Source organism: Agrilus planipennis, unplaced genomic scaffold (genome assembly GCF_000699045.2).
Source record: "Agrilus planipennis isolate EAB-ADULT unplaced genomic scaffold, Apla_2.0 scaffold9, whole genome shotgun sequence".
Lineage (NCBI taxonomy): Eukaryota > Metazoa > Arthropoda > Insecta > Coleoptera > Buprestidae > Agrilus > Agrilus planipennis.
This window is the reverse complement of record NW_020442467.1, coordinates 648806-667092: the sequence shown is the minus strand read 5'-3', so window position 1 is coordinate 667092 and position 18287 is coordinate 648806. Positions and strand designations below refer to the sequence as shown.

Genomic DNA, 18287 nt, shown 5'->3' with positions numbered 1-18287 from the left:
GGTCAGAAAAATGAGCGAAAATGTTATTATTAATCATTTGGGTCACTATAGCCGGATATAATTTCTTGAGAATCAGTCATAATAAATATATATATATACGTATGCGTTCAAATAGTAAAATTTTTTGTTTGTTTACCAGCTCATTTTTAATCTTTTTCCGTTTCACCGTATAAAATGTTGCAATAATTTGATACTTTTTAAAAGATCAAGGAAGGTTAAAATCGATTTATGTATATATGTATGTATGTCGTGACTTTAAAACATTTATTGGCATTCCTTGGAAAAGTAGCATTTTCAAACGGTTTATTCTGAATTTTTTTTCTAGAGAGACGGCACGTTCACGACAAAAAGTTCTCTGAGATTCGTAGCAAGTAGATGGGAGAACGGGCAAGCATTTCACTGCTATGCCGAGAACCTGGTCACAAAAGAGCTCGAAGAACCACCTCTTCACGAAGTGCTCCCACTCGAAGTGCTCTGTACGTATTCTTAAGTACACATACAAATACATGTATATATGTACATATACAACACATACAAGGTGTTTTAACAGTCTAAAATTATACCATACGATTAGAAAATGTCTTTATATGTTTGGGTATATTAGATCTCCATCAAGAGTATTAGCTATGTGATTGTCTAACATAGAAGTATTGTTGAGAAAGATAGAATATACCGACACATTTTTAGGGTCTTCACTCATTAGTTACTTAATTTATTAAAATGTGTTAACATTCTCATAAAAAATATTTTTAATCGTATCATTTATACTTTCATTTTTGTTTTAGACTCATTCTTTTATTATTTATTGGTCAATCCTCTACCGCTGTAAATACCTACTCATACCCAACAACTTAAATGTACATTTTATTTTACAAAAGTTTTCTAGATAGTTTCTATTATGTTACAATAAGACACCAATAATATGGTCTTCTTGTCTTTAAGAAGTATCAAAAACGTTTATCTTCAATAAATATTACACTAAACATCGAACATTCCTCTAATGTGCATAATCTTTGACTTGGTCAATGCGCTTTTGTAGACAGTGTGGCAGTTTCTAAAAATCTATCTCATACAAAAGAAGAAAAAGTAGAGAAAGAACGAATACAAAGATAGGAGACGAAAAATTAGAAGAAGTGGCTTATTTTAGGTATCTAGGAAGTCAGATAAGTCAGGACGAAAGGAGTATTAGGGATCTAGATAGACTTCCTGCAGAGGATAACGCAGCGTCGAGTCGCCTTCAATAAAAAGAAGTCACTTCTATGGTCGCGAACGGTTAATTTAGACATTCGGAAAAGGTTGCTCATAGTGTATGTTTGGAGCGCGGTGCTGTACGGGTGTGAAACATGGACGCTGGGCGCGGCAGAAAAGAAAAGGTTAGAAGCGTTCGAAATGTGGTGTTTCAGGCGAATGATGAGGACACCGTGTATAGAGAAGGTTAGAAATGAAGAGGTATTAGAAAGAATAAGAGAACTGAAGACTCTATGGAATTAAATAAGAAGTAGACGAGATAGATTGGTAGGAGACCTTCTCAGACATGAAGGTCTATTCAGAAACATATAAGAGGCAGAAACAGGAGTTAATAGGGGTAGAGACAGACCTAGATTAGATTACTGTTCGCAAATAATTAAGGATGTGGGATGTTCTAATTTTGGGGAAATGCGAAAATTAGCTCAGGATAGGAAAGAGTGGAGGTGCGTGTCCAACCAGTCTTAGAACTGACGACCTTATGATGATGATGTGATACAGCTCGCCACCATGTTATCGAGAAAGCATTTGATCGGTTCTTTCACCTCAATATTATCATTAAGGCTCGTCTTGGCCAAAAGTTCGTTAAATACTAGGAAAAATGATAAACAGTGGATACCAAGTTCGAACTGTAAAAAGGAAAGGAGATGATTAACTTCTCGTCGAAAATACGGTCTCTCGGTTCTTTTTTCGTCGCGAATTCCCATGCGGCCAGTTGTGAACTTCTGGCACTAGTTGTGGATATTTTGGACATCCATTTATACACTTCGACCAATTGTTGTAGAATTTCAATGGTTTTGCATCTAAAAACCGAATAGCTGCACAACCTTCGCACCTGACAGTAGCAACGTATATATCTCAGTAGGAACACGTCCGAGGAAGCCGAGGCGAATCATCTGTCCCGTTTGTATCTTAAAAAACAGAAAGAAATCGGCTGATGCAACGAACGCGGTGACATCCGACCAAGCCGTACATTTTATTTGATTTGTTATTCATTTAGTAGATAATGACTGGTGACGACGATTATTTATTAATACAACGACGCAAACGGGGAAAGTATGCCCAAATATGTCGATCACATTAAATCAAATTCTCTTTGAAGTACCGACTCAGAATGGATAAAGTCCGGACTCCGATATATACGCACCATTACAAACCACTATTGAGCTAAGACCAAACGTACCAGAAGCCTAAGCGATAACTTTTTTTTACTTTTTTACGGTCAAACGCTTCTAACATTTCCTTTTTCACAGCGCCTACAGTTCACGTTCCACATCCATACATACATACATACAAAAAGTACACCTCTAATATTTTTTTTTCGAATTTTCAAATTAACTAAGCACAAAAGCTACTCGACCGATTGTGAGGTATTTGACTCCCTGGATATCAAAAATCGACTCGTCTAGTTTTTCGTCTCCTATTTTTATATTAGCTCTAACCCTACTTTTACATGTCTTACATGCCAAGATTTTATTTTATTATTCTATTAATATTCATACCATACTCTTTATGCTAAGGGTCCACATTAAAAACCATTGCATTCTACCCTGTATACATTTTTATTTGGACATGTACAGATTTTTCAATGTTTCTATTACAATTCTTTTTTCCAGATCCACCAATAGTGACCGTCAGTCCTGCCAACATTACGACAAACGAATCCGTAGATGTATTGCTCTTGTGCTCATACATCGCACATCCATCTAATTTAATTGACGTTGTATGGTACGTAGATCTCAATTAACAATTTTAATTTTTAAAAAATTCGATGTTTGCTCACTGAAAGTTCAAAATCGACAATTTTTTTTAAAGAATAGTTTAAGATGAAAATCATGTATATTTACAATGAAATTAACTCAGTATTAGTAACAAGGAAATGAGCAAGCTTTTTCCACATGAAAAAGCAGTTTCTAAGTTGCTTTTTGCGATTATGTGCACAACAATAAGTACCTACATGTTACAACTGAAGTCAAACTACTGCAACATTAACTGCCGATTGTAAAATTAATTGTATTATATTAATTTAACAATGTTATTTTATCATAAAAGACCAGGTATTATAGAGCCTACAATCGTATGTTAGTTTCCAAAAATCCTGTTCTTTTTATGATCTTAATATTATTACTTATACAAGTGATGAAGAATGTATATCGATTACTTAAAAGGTCTAGCGCCGTTAAAGATACTCAAAGCAAGAGGGGCTGTTTTCAAGGTAACGAATAATTCGTGAATGACACATGCATGACCGCGTAACAAAATAATTTCTAAAGCCTTCCAGAAAAATGAAAATAATTTGGAAAATTCGATTTCGATAATTAATATAAATAAACAACTGGTTCCCCGATGGAAGTCAGTTAGCTTATTCTTATCAAGATACCTAGTTACTAAAAGGTATTCAGTTTTCAGATATTTTGAATGTGACGGTACCAGTTTTGATTGTGTATATGTTAGGCCCGAAGACCGAAAACGCTTAGTGGCCGGAAAAAACGGCCACATCGCGTTCTGGCTGCCTTCGAACGCACAGAACGCGTTTTGGCTGTTTTTAAACGCTCGCGACGCGTTCTTAATGTTCGACTTGTATTATTTGCCGCTTTCTACCTGCGTACAATGAGATTTATATTGTACTTATAAAACAAATGAATAACAATCCATTTTTCAGTTTTTAGGAAACAATTAAATTATTGACAACTATAATTAGATACCAAAGATGGGTTCGGTTTTTCTCGCCGAATCATTTCAACAATATTAAATTTCTTGCAATTGTTTTTCAGTTCTAGGAAGAAAGTTACACTGAACACTTATATTGTCGAGACTCCTGATTTTTATGCGCAATTTGAGCATGCTCAGCTTCTCGTACAAGCAATTCGTACCTTTCCTCAGACAGCAACATAGATCTATCGTCACAACTATCGATAATTGGTTTTACTTTATCATAAAAAATTTCTTTCGCTGATTTATCAGACATTTTAATGAAAGTGTAACTTTTCAAACGACTTTAGTAAGTTGTTTAGTCAATGATAGACTGATTTTCTCGCTACAATGACGAGAACTGTACTAATTTTTCATGAAGTCAAGTTAGTTATTATATACTCAAAGTACAAAGTGTTCAGTGTAATTTTCTTCCTGGAACTGAAAAACAATTATAAGAAATTTAATATTGTTGAAATGATTCGGCGAGAAAAATCGAACTTATCTTTGGTATCCAATTATAGTCAATAATTGAATTGTTTTCCAAAAACTGAAAAATGGATTGAAATTCATTTGTTTTATAAGTACAATATAAATCTTATTGTACGCAGGTAGAAAGCGGCAAATAATACAAGTCGAACATTAAGAACGCGTCGTGAGCGTTCAACAATTGACAAAAAGCGTTCCGACTGTTTAACAGTTACCAGAACGCGTTGCGAGCGTTTAAAAACAGCCAAACGCGTTCTGTGCGTTCGAAGGCAGCCAGAACGCGATGTGGCCGTTTTCTCCGGCCACTGAGCGTTTTCGGTCTTCGGGCCTAACATATACAACACGACATGTTATGATTAATTTTGAAATAATTGCATTTATCAATTTGAATATCAAATGAATTAATTTTCTTATTGACAAATCGCTGTTTTGTTTCATGTCTTGCTTGACCTTTTCATTTAGAGATATTTTATAATTTGCACCACGTACTTTAAGAGACTTTAAAAGTCATTAGAAATAAAAAAGAAGTATTTAAAATTATAATGATATAAGAATAAATTTATGTATACTCAGTTATTTATCATTAAACTTATATTAGGTAATATTTCACACGGAAAATACGAAACGAATATTAAATAAAGTTTATTGTACATGTACATACTCCGCGTACTCGGTAAAATTTTGTCTAATTATATGTAGACAAATCTCATAAACATCGAATACAGTAATCATCCCGCATATTTGGGGATGTTTTGAATGAAATTATTTAATAAGACACGCCTAAGCTTTAAAGCGTTTGATATATAGTGTCATAGAGCAGGGGTCGTTAGATATGGAAATAGGCGAGTTCTCAGACATGAAGGGCTAATTAGAGCCATATACAAACAGGAGTTAAGAGGGGTAGAGTCAGACCTAGACCAGATATAAATTGTTCGAATTATCGAGAAATTATTGAAGATAGGAAGAAGTGGAGGAGTAATAACAATTGATAATTTTGATACTAAGGTAGAATTAATTTAACGATCAAATTATTCGTCATTGATTTAACCTTGCCTTATGATTAGTTTCACTCTCTCATCATTGGCGGAAGTTTTAAGTTTTAGCGACTTTAAGCATTTATTTGTTTATGTCTTCAAGTATCTTAATACGTCCTTAATTCCACGGTTGGCCTCTTTGATATACGGTATGATAGTTAATCTCAGTTTATCTTCGTAATCAATTACATTGAAGTTATAATTGGAAACAAACTTTCCGTTATTAATAAACTAACTTAACACTTACAGCTAAACATATAAATTGAGGGTTGGATAACTAAGTATTCATAACATTCAACTTTGATAAGTTTACCCTAATAAATAAATAAACAGTAATTCTGCGCAGATATCACACATTTTATATAATTTACTTCTGTATAGCTCTGTGTGCAGGGGATTCCACCTAAGGAGATTTCGTCCACAACTCTGTTATTACACATTTAACAAAAAAATTTCTATAAAAAGGTGGTCCGGGATCGGACCTTCAAGTTTAAGTGTTTATGACCCTTTTAGGGTTAAATATAGACGAAAATTGCATATAATCCTTTTAATTAATCACTGAATTAAGTACCTGTAAAACAAATTGCGATGCTATTTTGATTTACTTTTCGTTTATCTAGTATTCTGATTGAAACATTTTCAAAATTTTGATGTTGCTACTTACAAACGAAAGCATTTTTTGTGGCTCTACTCCTTTAATTTTATTCTGAATATTTGTTGTCAGTTGTACACTTCTCTGCATAAAATTATTCTCGATAATGCATTCAAATTCCTTACGGATATTTTTCGTTTTTCTTGGTAATCTAATACATTCACTATACAGGATGTAAGTGTTGAGCCTTAGACATAATATATTACATGCAGTAACAATCGCACAGTGAATGTAGCAATGTGGTTAAGGGCAAAATTGTTTTTAAGGAAATTTACAATCCGAAGCCGGCCCTGGGCGTGAATTGACAACATGGGTGTCTACCGATTAGCGTAGTGTAGCTAAATGAATGGAGATTGCCGATTATCCTACGTGTAACATAAACGTAAACAATTACACATAGGTGCCCGATAATAATACCTTAAATGAGAACATTTTTTCATCGCTGATAGCACGCAGCACTACGTAAATTACACCTCAACGTGTATTAAAAACGCAAAAGAAATAGAAAACGTCGATTAATTGTAATTTTATTAAGGTAAATTCTGCACCACCATCGAAGTGTTGCCAAGCGCGTTACTTTTTTTACGGGTGGATGTAAGTAAAATTATCAAAAAAGCCAAATAAAATTAGATTCCGTATCACACATTAACCAAAAACAGTTCGTGTTATCGCGAAAGATGTATCTATAACATGCGAATTTTCATCGCGCCAAAAGTGATTATTGTGAAAATTCACAATTCCGTTCCACTTAAAACAAATTTGTATGTAAACAACATCTCATGAAAAAAATTAGACTATACAGCACTTTCCTTTCGGAACTACCAACACAAATTCAAGCAATAAGGCTGGAACTCGCTGCAAATGATAAGAATGCAGCATTTTGTTTTAAATCTGCCGCACTGTCACATGAGAGGAGCCAATGTTGACTGCTATTTTGCGTGTACTTATTTTTAGGAGTGTCTTTGAGCAACAAAATGTAAAACAAATACTGCAAACAACAAATAAATGCAGGTAATCACCAGCTGATTGAGTGCGGCGTAGCGGGTCGTATTCCTGTATCAGGGCCGGAATTGTATTTAACTGTACCTTTAACTATTTTGTTTTTCTAGAAGACGGCGAACATTTAGACACAAACATTTATTTAATTTTTATGTTTTATAATGCCCTATCACCTCCTGTAAGTTGGGAACTTATTTTTGTTACACCCTGTATATGGAAATAAATTGACCGTTTCGTATCGGATGCTATTGTAGACGATTGTGCGGTGTAACTTTTATCTTGTTAACTTTCAGGAAATAGCTTTCATGAATTTCAACGAGAAAAACAGAAATTCATCTTAAAGTATCTTCCCGTATTCAGTGCACCGTTTCATCGTCTATATAAATAAATTATGCATAGATATGCCGATCGTAAGAAACGCTTTTCTACGCAGCGATCACAGCTTGCTCTTTACTACATTTCAATCGATTATTGAGAAATATTCAGTTCATATTCGAATGCTTTTACTGCATGCATTCCAATCGTGTTATTTGGGTTAGTATTATTGGTTGGCAAAGTCGATATTGCCTGTCTCGTTCCCTACAATGCAATGGGTTGGCTGAGAGATATCGATTGAAATTTGCGGGTTTTCATGATTGGTCACTGTATCAGAGTAACGATAACTTTTTACCAACGTCACATCAACGGTCGATTTATTTGTGCTTAATTAATTCGAAACTTCAATTAGAACATGCCACCTATTAGTTAGGTTCGGGTAACACGATTCCCGGACATGGGTGATTAAAGAAAAATAAAACCAGACAAACATTAGAGAATCGTTAGATTCGATTCAAGCAAGTAATTAATTCCGATATTCCGACTACGGTGTTGATTAAAGGATTAATGTAATTAATACTATTTCTTTGTTCTGATGTTCAATACGAAGGTGCCTTTTGTAGTAATCAGTGTATTTCTCTTTAGAAATATGGTATATGGATGGAAAGGTATAACGGATTATTTGCTTCAATGCGTGCAACTGTTTCAAGGTATGCCTAACACCGAAAGGGCTATATTTATGCTGTTTTCAGGCAAACACAATCCTTATTAACTAATTGCGTAACTATTTAGGAGTTAGGCAGTAAAAGAAGTTGTGTAATGAAGTTGAGGGAATTGTCCCACAGAACTCAACAAAGGAATTTCAAATTAAGCAATAAGCATATACTCATTTTTAACAAACATTACATACACGTATGAATCTATACATTCTATAATATTGCTGTCGTTTTTCAAGTCACATCTGATTGAATGCGGCGTTACAATGTCGCATTTCCATGCATGATGCTGCCAGGGCCGGACTGACACTTTCGAATATGGTTTTCTCGAAAACGGTGAACTTTTGGACCACCAAACATTGACTTAATTTTCTTGTTTTATAGTGCCGTACCACCTCCTACAAACTTGCTACTTACTTTAGAAGCACTCTGTATGCCACTGCTATTTAGTACAATATATATTGCTATCAATACAACGTGCATGTTAAAAAGCGATAATATTGCCAGTTTAATATAGATAAGTCTACGTATCATACCTAGGTTACAGAAGGGCTCAACTCATTATTATTATTATTAAAACTGATCGCGTAATTAGTATCTTGTTTAGTAATGTAGGGTGCTATCACATTCACCGATCTGTCACTCTATGTATTACGTACAGACAAGAAGTCTTTCGTGACATGACAGTGACAATAGGTTCATTGTCGCCATGATAATAATGATTAGTGCACGCTAATCCTTAAAAGTCGAACCTAAACACCTTTCTTAACCCTTTCTCTCCTTTTCAATATTTCTTTTTAGTCCATCTTCACTCCCACTTATTAGTACGTAACATTCATCCAATTCCTTGCTTTCCTCATATCCTCTTAGTAGATAAACGTTTCATCCCCCTTTCACACATTCTGCATACACTTTGTTCTTTTTTCATTCAATTGTTACCACTCTAATCTCATTTCCCACTCTATACATTCTTATTACATTAACATCTTTCATGCCGTTTATTTATTCTGACACCCAGTCCCTCTGCTAATACTCCCATAGCAAAACCTTCATACTTTTCACGTTTCCACATATCTCGACTTATCCATTCTCGTCAAATTATTCTTTCTTATCATCTCCTTATATTTTACTCTCACCATTTCTCCTATACATTTCCATATCCCAACCTATTCATTTAGTTGAAAACTAAAACTTTATACATTTCTTATAAACGTTTTCCACTTGTTTCTGTTCTTTCCATCTCCATACTTTTATGTTTCAATTAAATTAAACCTTTAAACACAAGTAAGTATTTAATTTTTAGATGGCCCTGTAACGCATCCAATTCGTTTTCGCTTTGTTACACCCTTTCTTCAATTATAACCTCAGATGGTCGCTTCCAGCGCTGCACTTGCAGCGGCCCTATTTGTCCGTCCCTTCCTTTCACATTCCTACATTCCAAGTTCTACAATTTTAAATCTGCATCCGTGAAGTTCTACAAGGAACCTTTTAATAATTAGGTGCCTACCTATATGTAGTAAAAAATGTTGTTCTCATCAGTTTCTTTTACACGTAATTCTTTTGAAAAATGACCTTGATATATTGTAGCGAGCACGAGCGTGATTGTGTGCGATCGGGCATACGTGTCTGTGAGCGGCTTATCGATTCGCCGACTAGCCGCGGGCGCTTTTCTTCATGTGCGCCGTATCTGTAATCGTGTGTGTCGTACCTGCGTTCCGGGAAAGCAATTAAGCAGATCGAAGTAAACGAAACTTTTCCGGACGGCTCGAGAATGTTCCCGAAAGGAGGCAAGGGAGTATATAAAGGAAGAGACGATCGCAGAGAGTACAGTAGAAATAAATTGACCGTCGCAGAAGTGAATCAAGAAATGAATTGACAGTGATAGAAGAGAAATAAATTGACAACGCAGTGAATAGTGATTTAGTAACAGTACTGTAAATAAATAGAGTAATTTATCACCTAAGTTAGTTATAAGTTAATAGTGTTTTTAAGTTCAATAATAATTAGTGTAAATAAATAGTTTTTTGTCATTGTGAGTCTTAAAAGTTTAATTTGTTAAACCCACGAACATTACAATATAATACGAAGGGCACAACAGTTTTGAAGTTTTAATTATTATTTCGTTGACACAAATTTTAAAAAATAGCGTGACTATTTGAAGACTTTACTATTAAAAGATAAAAACAAAATACAATAAAACAGTTAATTTTAATGCTTTTTGTACCTACCACTTTCAGGTTGTTTAGGTAAGTAGGTTATTCATTAGGGAGTCTAACTCTAGAAACTTTATCGCAACATTTCATTAACTAGTTAAAGTTTTTTCCACAAGGATGACTTAGCAAATAGCAAACTGTTGGTGTGCATATACGCGATCTACGTTGTATCTGACAGAATTAGTTCAGTTTTATCCCTGAGGGGCTCTAAAGTGGGAGTCTATCGAGTATAAACTTTAATATAGGCGATTCGTAAAGTTTAAAACAACGGCATAGTTTACAAAAAGAAAAAACTTTAAACTTGCCACAATGTCTGTTACTATAGGAATCATATTTTATCAATTTGTGTATTAACCTTAATATACACATGTATATGTTACCTCGGGCTTTATCCAGACCTTTTTAAGTTCTATAACTTTTCTATAGAATTCATCTCTTACCGTTAAGACTACATATTAGTTCAACTGCTTTTTCGATGACTTAGGTTGCAAAAGTGGTCTCAACGAAAATTCCTTTAAAGGAATGATATACAGCCTCTCTTCACAGTTAAGGTTTATTGAAATTATTAATGAAATCATTTTTGAAATCGGATCTGTAGTTTCAGAGATGACATCCTACACGCAAACGTACACACATTACCTCTTTATAATAATAGTTTAGTTATTTTAAGGTTTTGGTAATTGTAATAAATGGTGAAAGCTTCAAATTTGGTTGTGATATTTTTTAGTGTCTAATGATACACTATGAAAGTTTTGAACTTAAGACTAAAACTCGTTGAGCTAACAATATCTGTTAAGTGGGAGAGACGGAAATAAGTGATAGAGACGGAAAAAGTATACGAAGATTTGTACTAAAAGAAGACTCCAATAATAGTCGCCGGGCATTCGCCTCAATTTATCAGTCCTTGTAACTGCTGCCAGTCTTACTAATTAAAGAATTCATTCTTTTTCAACTTAAGAATGACACGATATTATTCGATTAATGATAATAGAATTCATTAAATGACATTCAAAGTTTCACTTCTGACATCATTAGCTTTGACTAACATAACTCTGTTTGCTTTATAAGAGACATTGGTGTAGACATTTCAAAAATAAACTTAATCTCATTGGAAATACAGGGTTTGTGCGGAAAGTAATAGAACTGATTTTCTTCCGCCTCGACTGTACTTCGGAGCGTGCGCGCACCGACTGGATTCGGTAGATGGCATTCCTAGCTAACGAACGAGCGGCTGGTGAGTTGTCTCTGAGCACCTGGAGAGTCAGAACAGGCTTTTTCGCGCGACGTGTTTCTGTGAGTGGTGCAAGCCGAAAATGCAGCGTTCGTTAAAGCAGAGATACGCGATTAAATTCTGTGTGAAACTCGGTAAATCTACGACAGAGACGTTTGATATGATCAAGCAGCCATACCCAGATGTTGCTTTAGCAAGAAGTGGTGTGTTTCGGTGGCACCAGGCCTTTTCAGAGCGCCGGGAAGAGGTCGCCGATGAAGACCGTGCTGGAAGACCTTCGACTTCGACAAACACCGACAATGTGACTCGTGTGCGCGAAGTTTTGAACACAGACCGTCGACTAAGTATTCGTTTAATTGCCCAGATATTAAATTTACCAAAATCTGTGGTTCATCACATTCTGACGGAGCTTTTGAACATGCGCAAGGTGTGCGCGAAGATGGTCCCAAAAGTGCTCACTGACGACTAGAAATTGCGGCGAGTGGAAGTGTGCCAAGAAAATTTAAACGTGTGTGAAAGTGACCCCCAATTTTTGAATAATGTAGTCACAGGTGACGAGTCATGGATCTTTGAGTATGATCCCGAGACAAAGAGGCAATCTTCCGAGTGGCACACGCCGGCGTCTCCTCGCCCAAAAAAAATGAAAACGATACTCATTGTCTTTTTTGACATGAAAGGCATCGTTCACCATGAATTAGTTCCTCCTGGACAAACCGTCAACGCCAAGTCTTACGTGGAAGTGCTCAAGAGACTCAAACGAAGGGTCAATCGGGTCCGACAAGACATCGCAGCCGACTGGAAGTTGCACCACGACAACTCCCCGGCTCACACCGCCTTTATTGTGGACAGCTACCTGACCATGGCCGGCATCCCAACGCTTCCGCAGCCGCCCTGCAGCCCAGATGAGGCCTCCGGACTTTTTTTTGTTTGCTCACCTGAAAAGGCCGATGAAAGGTAAGCATTTTGAGACGACAGAGGGGATCCAAGCAGCATGCACCGCAGCTCTTAAGGCTATTCCGGGGAATGCCTTCCGTGACGCCTTCAATGCTTGGAAGTCGCGCTGGCAGCGCTGCATCGACGAAGAAGGAGCCTATTTTGAAAGTTTTTAAAGAATTGTAACGACTGGCTCAATAAATTTTTTTAAATCGACTCAGTCCTATTACTTTCCGGACAACCCTTGTATAACTAAAGATTTAATTTTAATCAACCACATAATTTGACACTATCTAGATATTCGATTAACTAACCTAGCCTATCCTAATTTAATCGAGATTAATATTACCACTTAAATTGACATAATCCAGATATTCGATTGATGGACATTATAATCTATATTATAAATTGAATAAGTACATTGATATTCAGGCAATACTTGTCAGCAATGTTAAGAACAACCTTTGAAAAAGAAGCGTCGCAATAGGGGCTACAAAAACGGTAGGTTGCAACGTTTTTTACGATGTAATCGTGGCTAGCGCTATTAGTTTTCCAAAGTACACCTCGAGGGCAAAAGATGAGACTTATGAAGCAGAGCTTAGGGATTAAAGTATATTTACAGTCGTGGCGCCAAGAGCGAGCAGCACTGGGTTTAAATAATGGCAGATGTTTATACGTGGTCGTAAAGTTCCTAAAGCGTGTCATTATGAACATGTTTTCGTTTTTGTGCCGGGAAAAAGGAAAAGTTAAACGTGGGAAGAGATTAAAGGCTGCATCATTTAAATCATTTTTTAAATTTTCTATTTCGAAACGACTGCTCTAATTCAGTGTCACTATACAGGTGCTTGTTGAAGAGAATGTACGAGGGATGTTTCCAAATGTTTTGGGAATTGTGCTATCATTAGATTATGCAGAACTTATAGGCTATCTTATTGGTGTCTGATTTAGATGTTCGACTGATATAAACACGTTTTCATAGCACTGTTTTTGTAACTATGGAAGACCCAGCAAAATCTCAAAGAGCAATAATTTTTTTTTGGGATTCCTTCTTTCAATCAAAATTTAATCCAAACCTGAAGAAAGGCCTCCACTGAAAGAGCGTGCAGTTCCGTTTGTTGGAAAGGTAATGCTTGGTGTATTCTGGGATTGCGAAGGGATTATTTTTATGAATTATCTGGCGAAAGGTACTGCAATTAATGCAGATTATTATTCGAAAATAATATCCGCACCACTGAGACAGGCACTTATCAAAAAACCGCCCTGGAAAGTTGCATAAGCATCCGCTATTGCAACAGAATAATGCAAGACCACACACCGCAAGAAAAACGAAGGATGTTTTGAACGATTTACAATGGAAGTTGCTTCCGCACCCACCTTATTTCCCGGACTTTGAACCCAGTGATTATCATCTGTTCCCAGATTTGAAAAAACCGTAAGGGGTGTTCGATTTGAAAGTGCCATGAATAGGCGGATTGAGGAGATACCGAAAAAGTTTTTTGATGACGGCCTAAAAGAATTAGTTTATCTGAGGACGTTGCGCCACTATTTGTAGAAACTGAGGTTCAAACACATACAAATGATAAGGATGATCTTATCTTGTACTGATGATTTATTCGATCGAACAATATTACTAGTTTACAAATAACTCTACAAAAGGCGAAATGTGTTTATCCGATAGCAGACACCGATCGACATGAACTATAATACACGTGTGACGGCTTCATAAAATTAAATTTCTGTTTGATAAGAATATTAATATTTAATTATTTTAATTTCCGGCCTAAGTAAGGGCCTAACATTTCTATTAACAACGGTCCATCCCGAGATAAAAATGTCTCTGAGTCTCTGAAGCAAGACTCGAGTCTCCGTCTCTCGTCGAGTCTCTCTGGCGTCGCTGAAAGAGACTGTTGAGAGACTGTCAAAAAAACTGTTTAACGAGAGACTCGAGTCGCTCATAGAGAGATCCTCATTTCGTATCCAGTCTGTGAACGAGAGACTTGAATCTCTGAACGAGAGACTCGAATCTCTGAACGAGAGACTCGAATCTCTGAGTGAACAATTTTATCGTTGGAGTCTCAGAGACTGTACCAGATCTATAAAAACATCTAGGTCATAACTGAGAGACTATGAGAGACGCTCTCAGAGACGCTGAAAGACTGAAAGACCCTGAGAGACTGAAATTTTTTATCTAGGGATCATACTTGACATTCTTTTCACATTCGACTCTGACCAGTTGTATTCACTGAACGCGTGATTTTTGCATTTATTTGTGCTTGTTAAGTTCATTATCAACACGCACCGTTGGCATATCGGTAAATCTAATCCTGCTTTCTACTATATTTGGCATTCGTATTAATCTTCATCAGTCATTCATTGAATACTGTGTCCGGAGAAACTATTGTATAAGCTCCGTGTTACTTGATGGAATACAAAAGAGCGGAATATATAGCTGCCCTTTAGAAAAGGCAATTTCAACCTTGTTATGTTGAATATAATCCTAACTAATATTATAAATTCCAAAGTTAGTTTATTTGTTTGTTTGTTTATTACTATTTCACGCTTTAACTACTCAGCTGATCATCATGAAATTTTGTACACATATTGTCAGGCATACAGAAAAGGACATAGGGTACCTTTTATGTAGAAAATAAGTACTGTTCCCGAAGGATAGAAAAAAAATTCCTTTCATCTCAATAAACGACTGTCATTGTCATTCTACGCAAAGAAAATTAAAAACTTTAGTTTTATCCTGATGATCCTGGTCAGGACTCAAGAAATAATTTATCCATCTATTGTATTTTCGATGAACTTTAGCACGTATTTACGCGAATGCTTGTAAATAATAAATATTTGGTAATAACTAACTATATAAAGGTTAGAAGAAGGGGCTGATTTTAGATATCTAGGAAGTCAGATAATTCAGGATGGAAGAAGTAGTAGGGACATAAAGCGGAGGATAGCGTAGGGTCGAGTCGGCTTCATTAAAAAGAAGTCACTTCTATGCTCGCGAAAGATTAATTTAGAAATTCGATAAAGATTGAAGGCCACAGTGATTATTTGATCGCGGTCATATTTATTTACAAATAAGTAGTGTAAAAATTAGGTAGTTGTTTATAAATGCCCGAGATAAAAATGTTCTGTCTCCCAGAGTCTCTGAAAGCGAGACTCGAGTCTCCGTCTCTCATCGAGTCTCTTTGGTGTCGCTGAGAGAGACTGTCGAGAGACTGGCAAAAAAACTGTTTAGCGTCTCTGAACGAGAGACTCGAGTCGCTCATAGAGAGATCCTCATTTCGTATCCAGTCTCTGAATGAGAGACTGTAATCTCTCAATAAGTGGTGTCTCGGTAGACGTGGTTAAAATTTTCTAAGTTCTACATATGTCAGAGATCCCAGTCTTTCTATGACAGACTCGAGTTATTTAATTTTTCAGTTTTATTCATTCTGTCTCATTGTTAGAAACTCGAATCTCTGAATTAACAATTTTATCGTTCGAGTCTCTCATACAGAGACTGTGAGAGATCCATAAAAACACCTAGGCAATAACTGAGAGACTGAAAGACTGTGAGAGACGCTCTCAGAGACGCCGAAAGACTCTAAGAGACTGGAGAGAGACTGAAAATTTCTGTCTAGGGTGTTTATACTCTCGTTAATTTGATGTGCTCGAGACGAAGGTTTCGCCACATGACCCAAAATTTTTGTTCGTCAAATTTGTTATTCATTTTCGTATTGAATTATCTTAGAAATAAAGTAAAAGTAAACATTTAATTATCCATTTTTAATACATCACTAAATTCTCCCATACATCGAGCATTCATTTTTTTTACTTTAGACAAGATAAATGCACTGTGGTTTATAGGAGAATATTCTAAGAAACTTTTATTACTAATTATTAACTACGCATTATAAATATGTGTTAATAAGTAGGAGTAATGTAAAATACCGCCCTGTAAAGTACGAATTTAATTATTTATTATTCTATTATGGAAACTAAAAGGACAGTACAGGTATTAAGGTAGTTAATAATCGATGAATGTAAAAATTAAATGACTATAATTTAAATAGCACCAAGGAAATTGAATGGAATATAACCTCTCGTGAACCCCCTATTACTTTTCTCAAGAGAGCTGTAAATATATGGCAATAAAGTGACTACGCCATATGCACAATATGAGTTCAGTTTTATTGACTATAAACTCCCAAAAACAGTAATCCTTATGGTACCAAAACATTAATGCTGTATTTTTCGAACACAGCACTGCTACATCAAGTTATTAGCAGCGCGCATGCTTAATTATAAACCGAACCAAATCTAACAACTACAAAAATATATGCTATTCTTATAAAGGATTTAATTCAAATTGCATACTTTTATATTAATGAACAGCCACAGTGTATTTTCTTTCGTTAAATTTTACCCCCTCCTTACCTGTTGTGGCGTTACGGCTATTAGATGTCGTCAGCCATATCTGACAGCTGTCATCGTTAGCCATCTTATAGGGCTTCTCTTGCCTCAAATGCTCTGCTGTTGCGGGTGCTGAGCTATAACGCCAGAGTAGGAATGAAAAGGATAAAATTGAAAGTAAAATTTAAAGAAAAAATATACATAGAATTTTGAACCGGAACGAAGGTTACATATCTACTCACAGAGAGTACAGCAGGTGCCATCTGTAGAGATAGATTTGCTACTAGTTCGAATGAGTGGTGGCCAATATCGTATTGACTTTAATATGAATAATCGTTTTTACCTTCCTTAAAAAATAACAAAACAACAAATTTAAACAATATCAGAAGAAATAAAATTATAATATGTGAATGAGTCTAAAAAGCATTACTAATAAAAGAAATACAATAAGGCCCCGCTTAACGCTGTTTCGTTTAGCGCTGTTTCAGTTTAGCGCTCTTTTATTTCAACCTGGGGATTCCCCGAAATTATGCTCAGCGCTAGGTTTCCAAATATGTACATATCACACCCAAAAGAGTGTAGTTGTGTTGTAAAAAGGAGTTTGACCACTATAACTGAAATTATAGACCAATTTGTTGAAAATGATCGAAATTTTGAAGGTTCAAAAGCAAGACGGGGTGTTATACAGGGTTTGTCTGGAAAGTAATAGGACTGAGTCGATTTAAAAAAATTATTCAGCCAATCGTTACAATTCTTTAAAAACTTTCTAAATAGGCTCCTTCTGCGTCGATGCAGCGCTACCAGCGCGATTTCCAAGCATTGAAGGCGTCACGGAAGGCATTCTCTGGAATAGCCTTAAGAGCCGCGGTGCATGCTGCTTCGATCCCCTCTCTCGTCTCAAAATGCTTGCCTTTCATCTGCCTTTTCAGGCGAGCAAACAAAAAAAAGTCAGGGGACCACATCTGGGCTGTAGGGCGGCTGCGGAAGCGTTGGGATGCCGGCCTTGGTCAGGTTGTCAGGTAGCTGTCCACAAGAAAGGCGGTGTGAGCCGTCATGTCTTGTCGGACCCGATTGACCCTTCGTTTGAGTCCCTTGAGCACTTCCACGTAAAACTTGGCGTTGACGGTTTGTCCAGGAGGAACAAAAATTGGGGTTCACTTTCACACAGGTTTAAGTTTTCTTGGCACACTTCCACTCGCCGTAATTTCTGGTCGTCAGTGAGCACTTTTGGGACCATCTTCGCGCACACCTTGTGCATGTTCAAATGCTCCGTCACAATGTCATGAACCACAGATTTTGGTAAATTTAATATCTGGGCAATTAAACGAATACTTAGTCGACGGTCTGAGTTCAAAACTTCGCGCACAC

General features: G+C 36.2%; 1 protein-coding gene across 8 annotated transcripts in view; it reads left to right on the top strand.

Moving 5' to 3' along the window:
* LOC108736912 (hemicentin-2) overlaps positions 1–18287 on the top strand; it is a 465590-nt gene that overhangs the window by 330080 nt on the left and 117223 nt on the right. For all 8 annotated transcript variants that reach the window (XM_025981202.1, XM_025981203.1, XM_025981199.1 and 5 more), the window contains 2 exons: positions 326–476; positions 2862–2973. In XM_025981202.1, coding sequence (XP_025836987.1) covers positions 326–476; positions 2862–2973 — 263 coding nt within the window. The remainder of the gene's footprint in view (positions 1–325; positions 477–2861; positions 2974–18287) is intronic.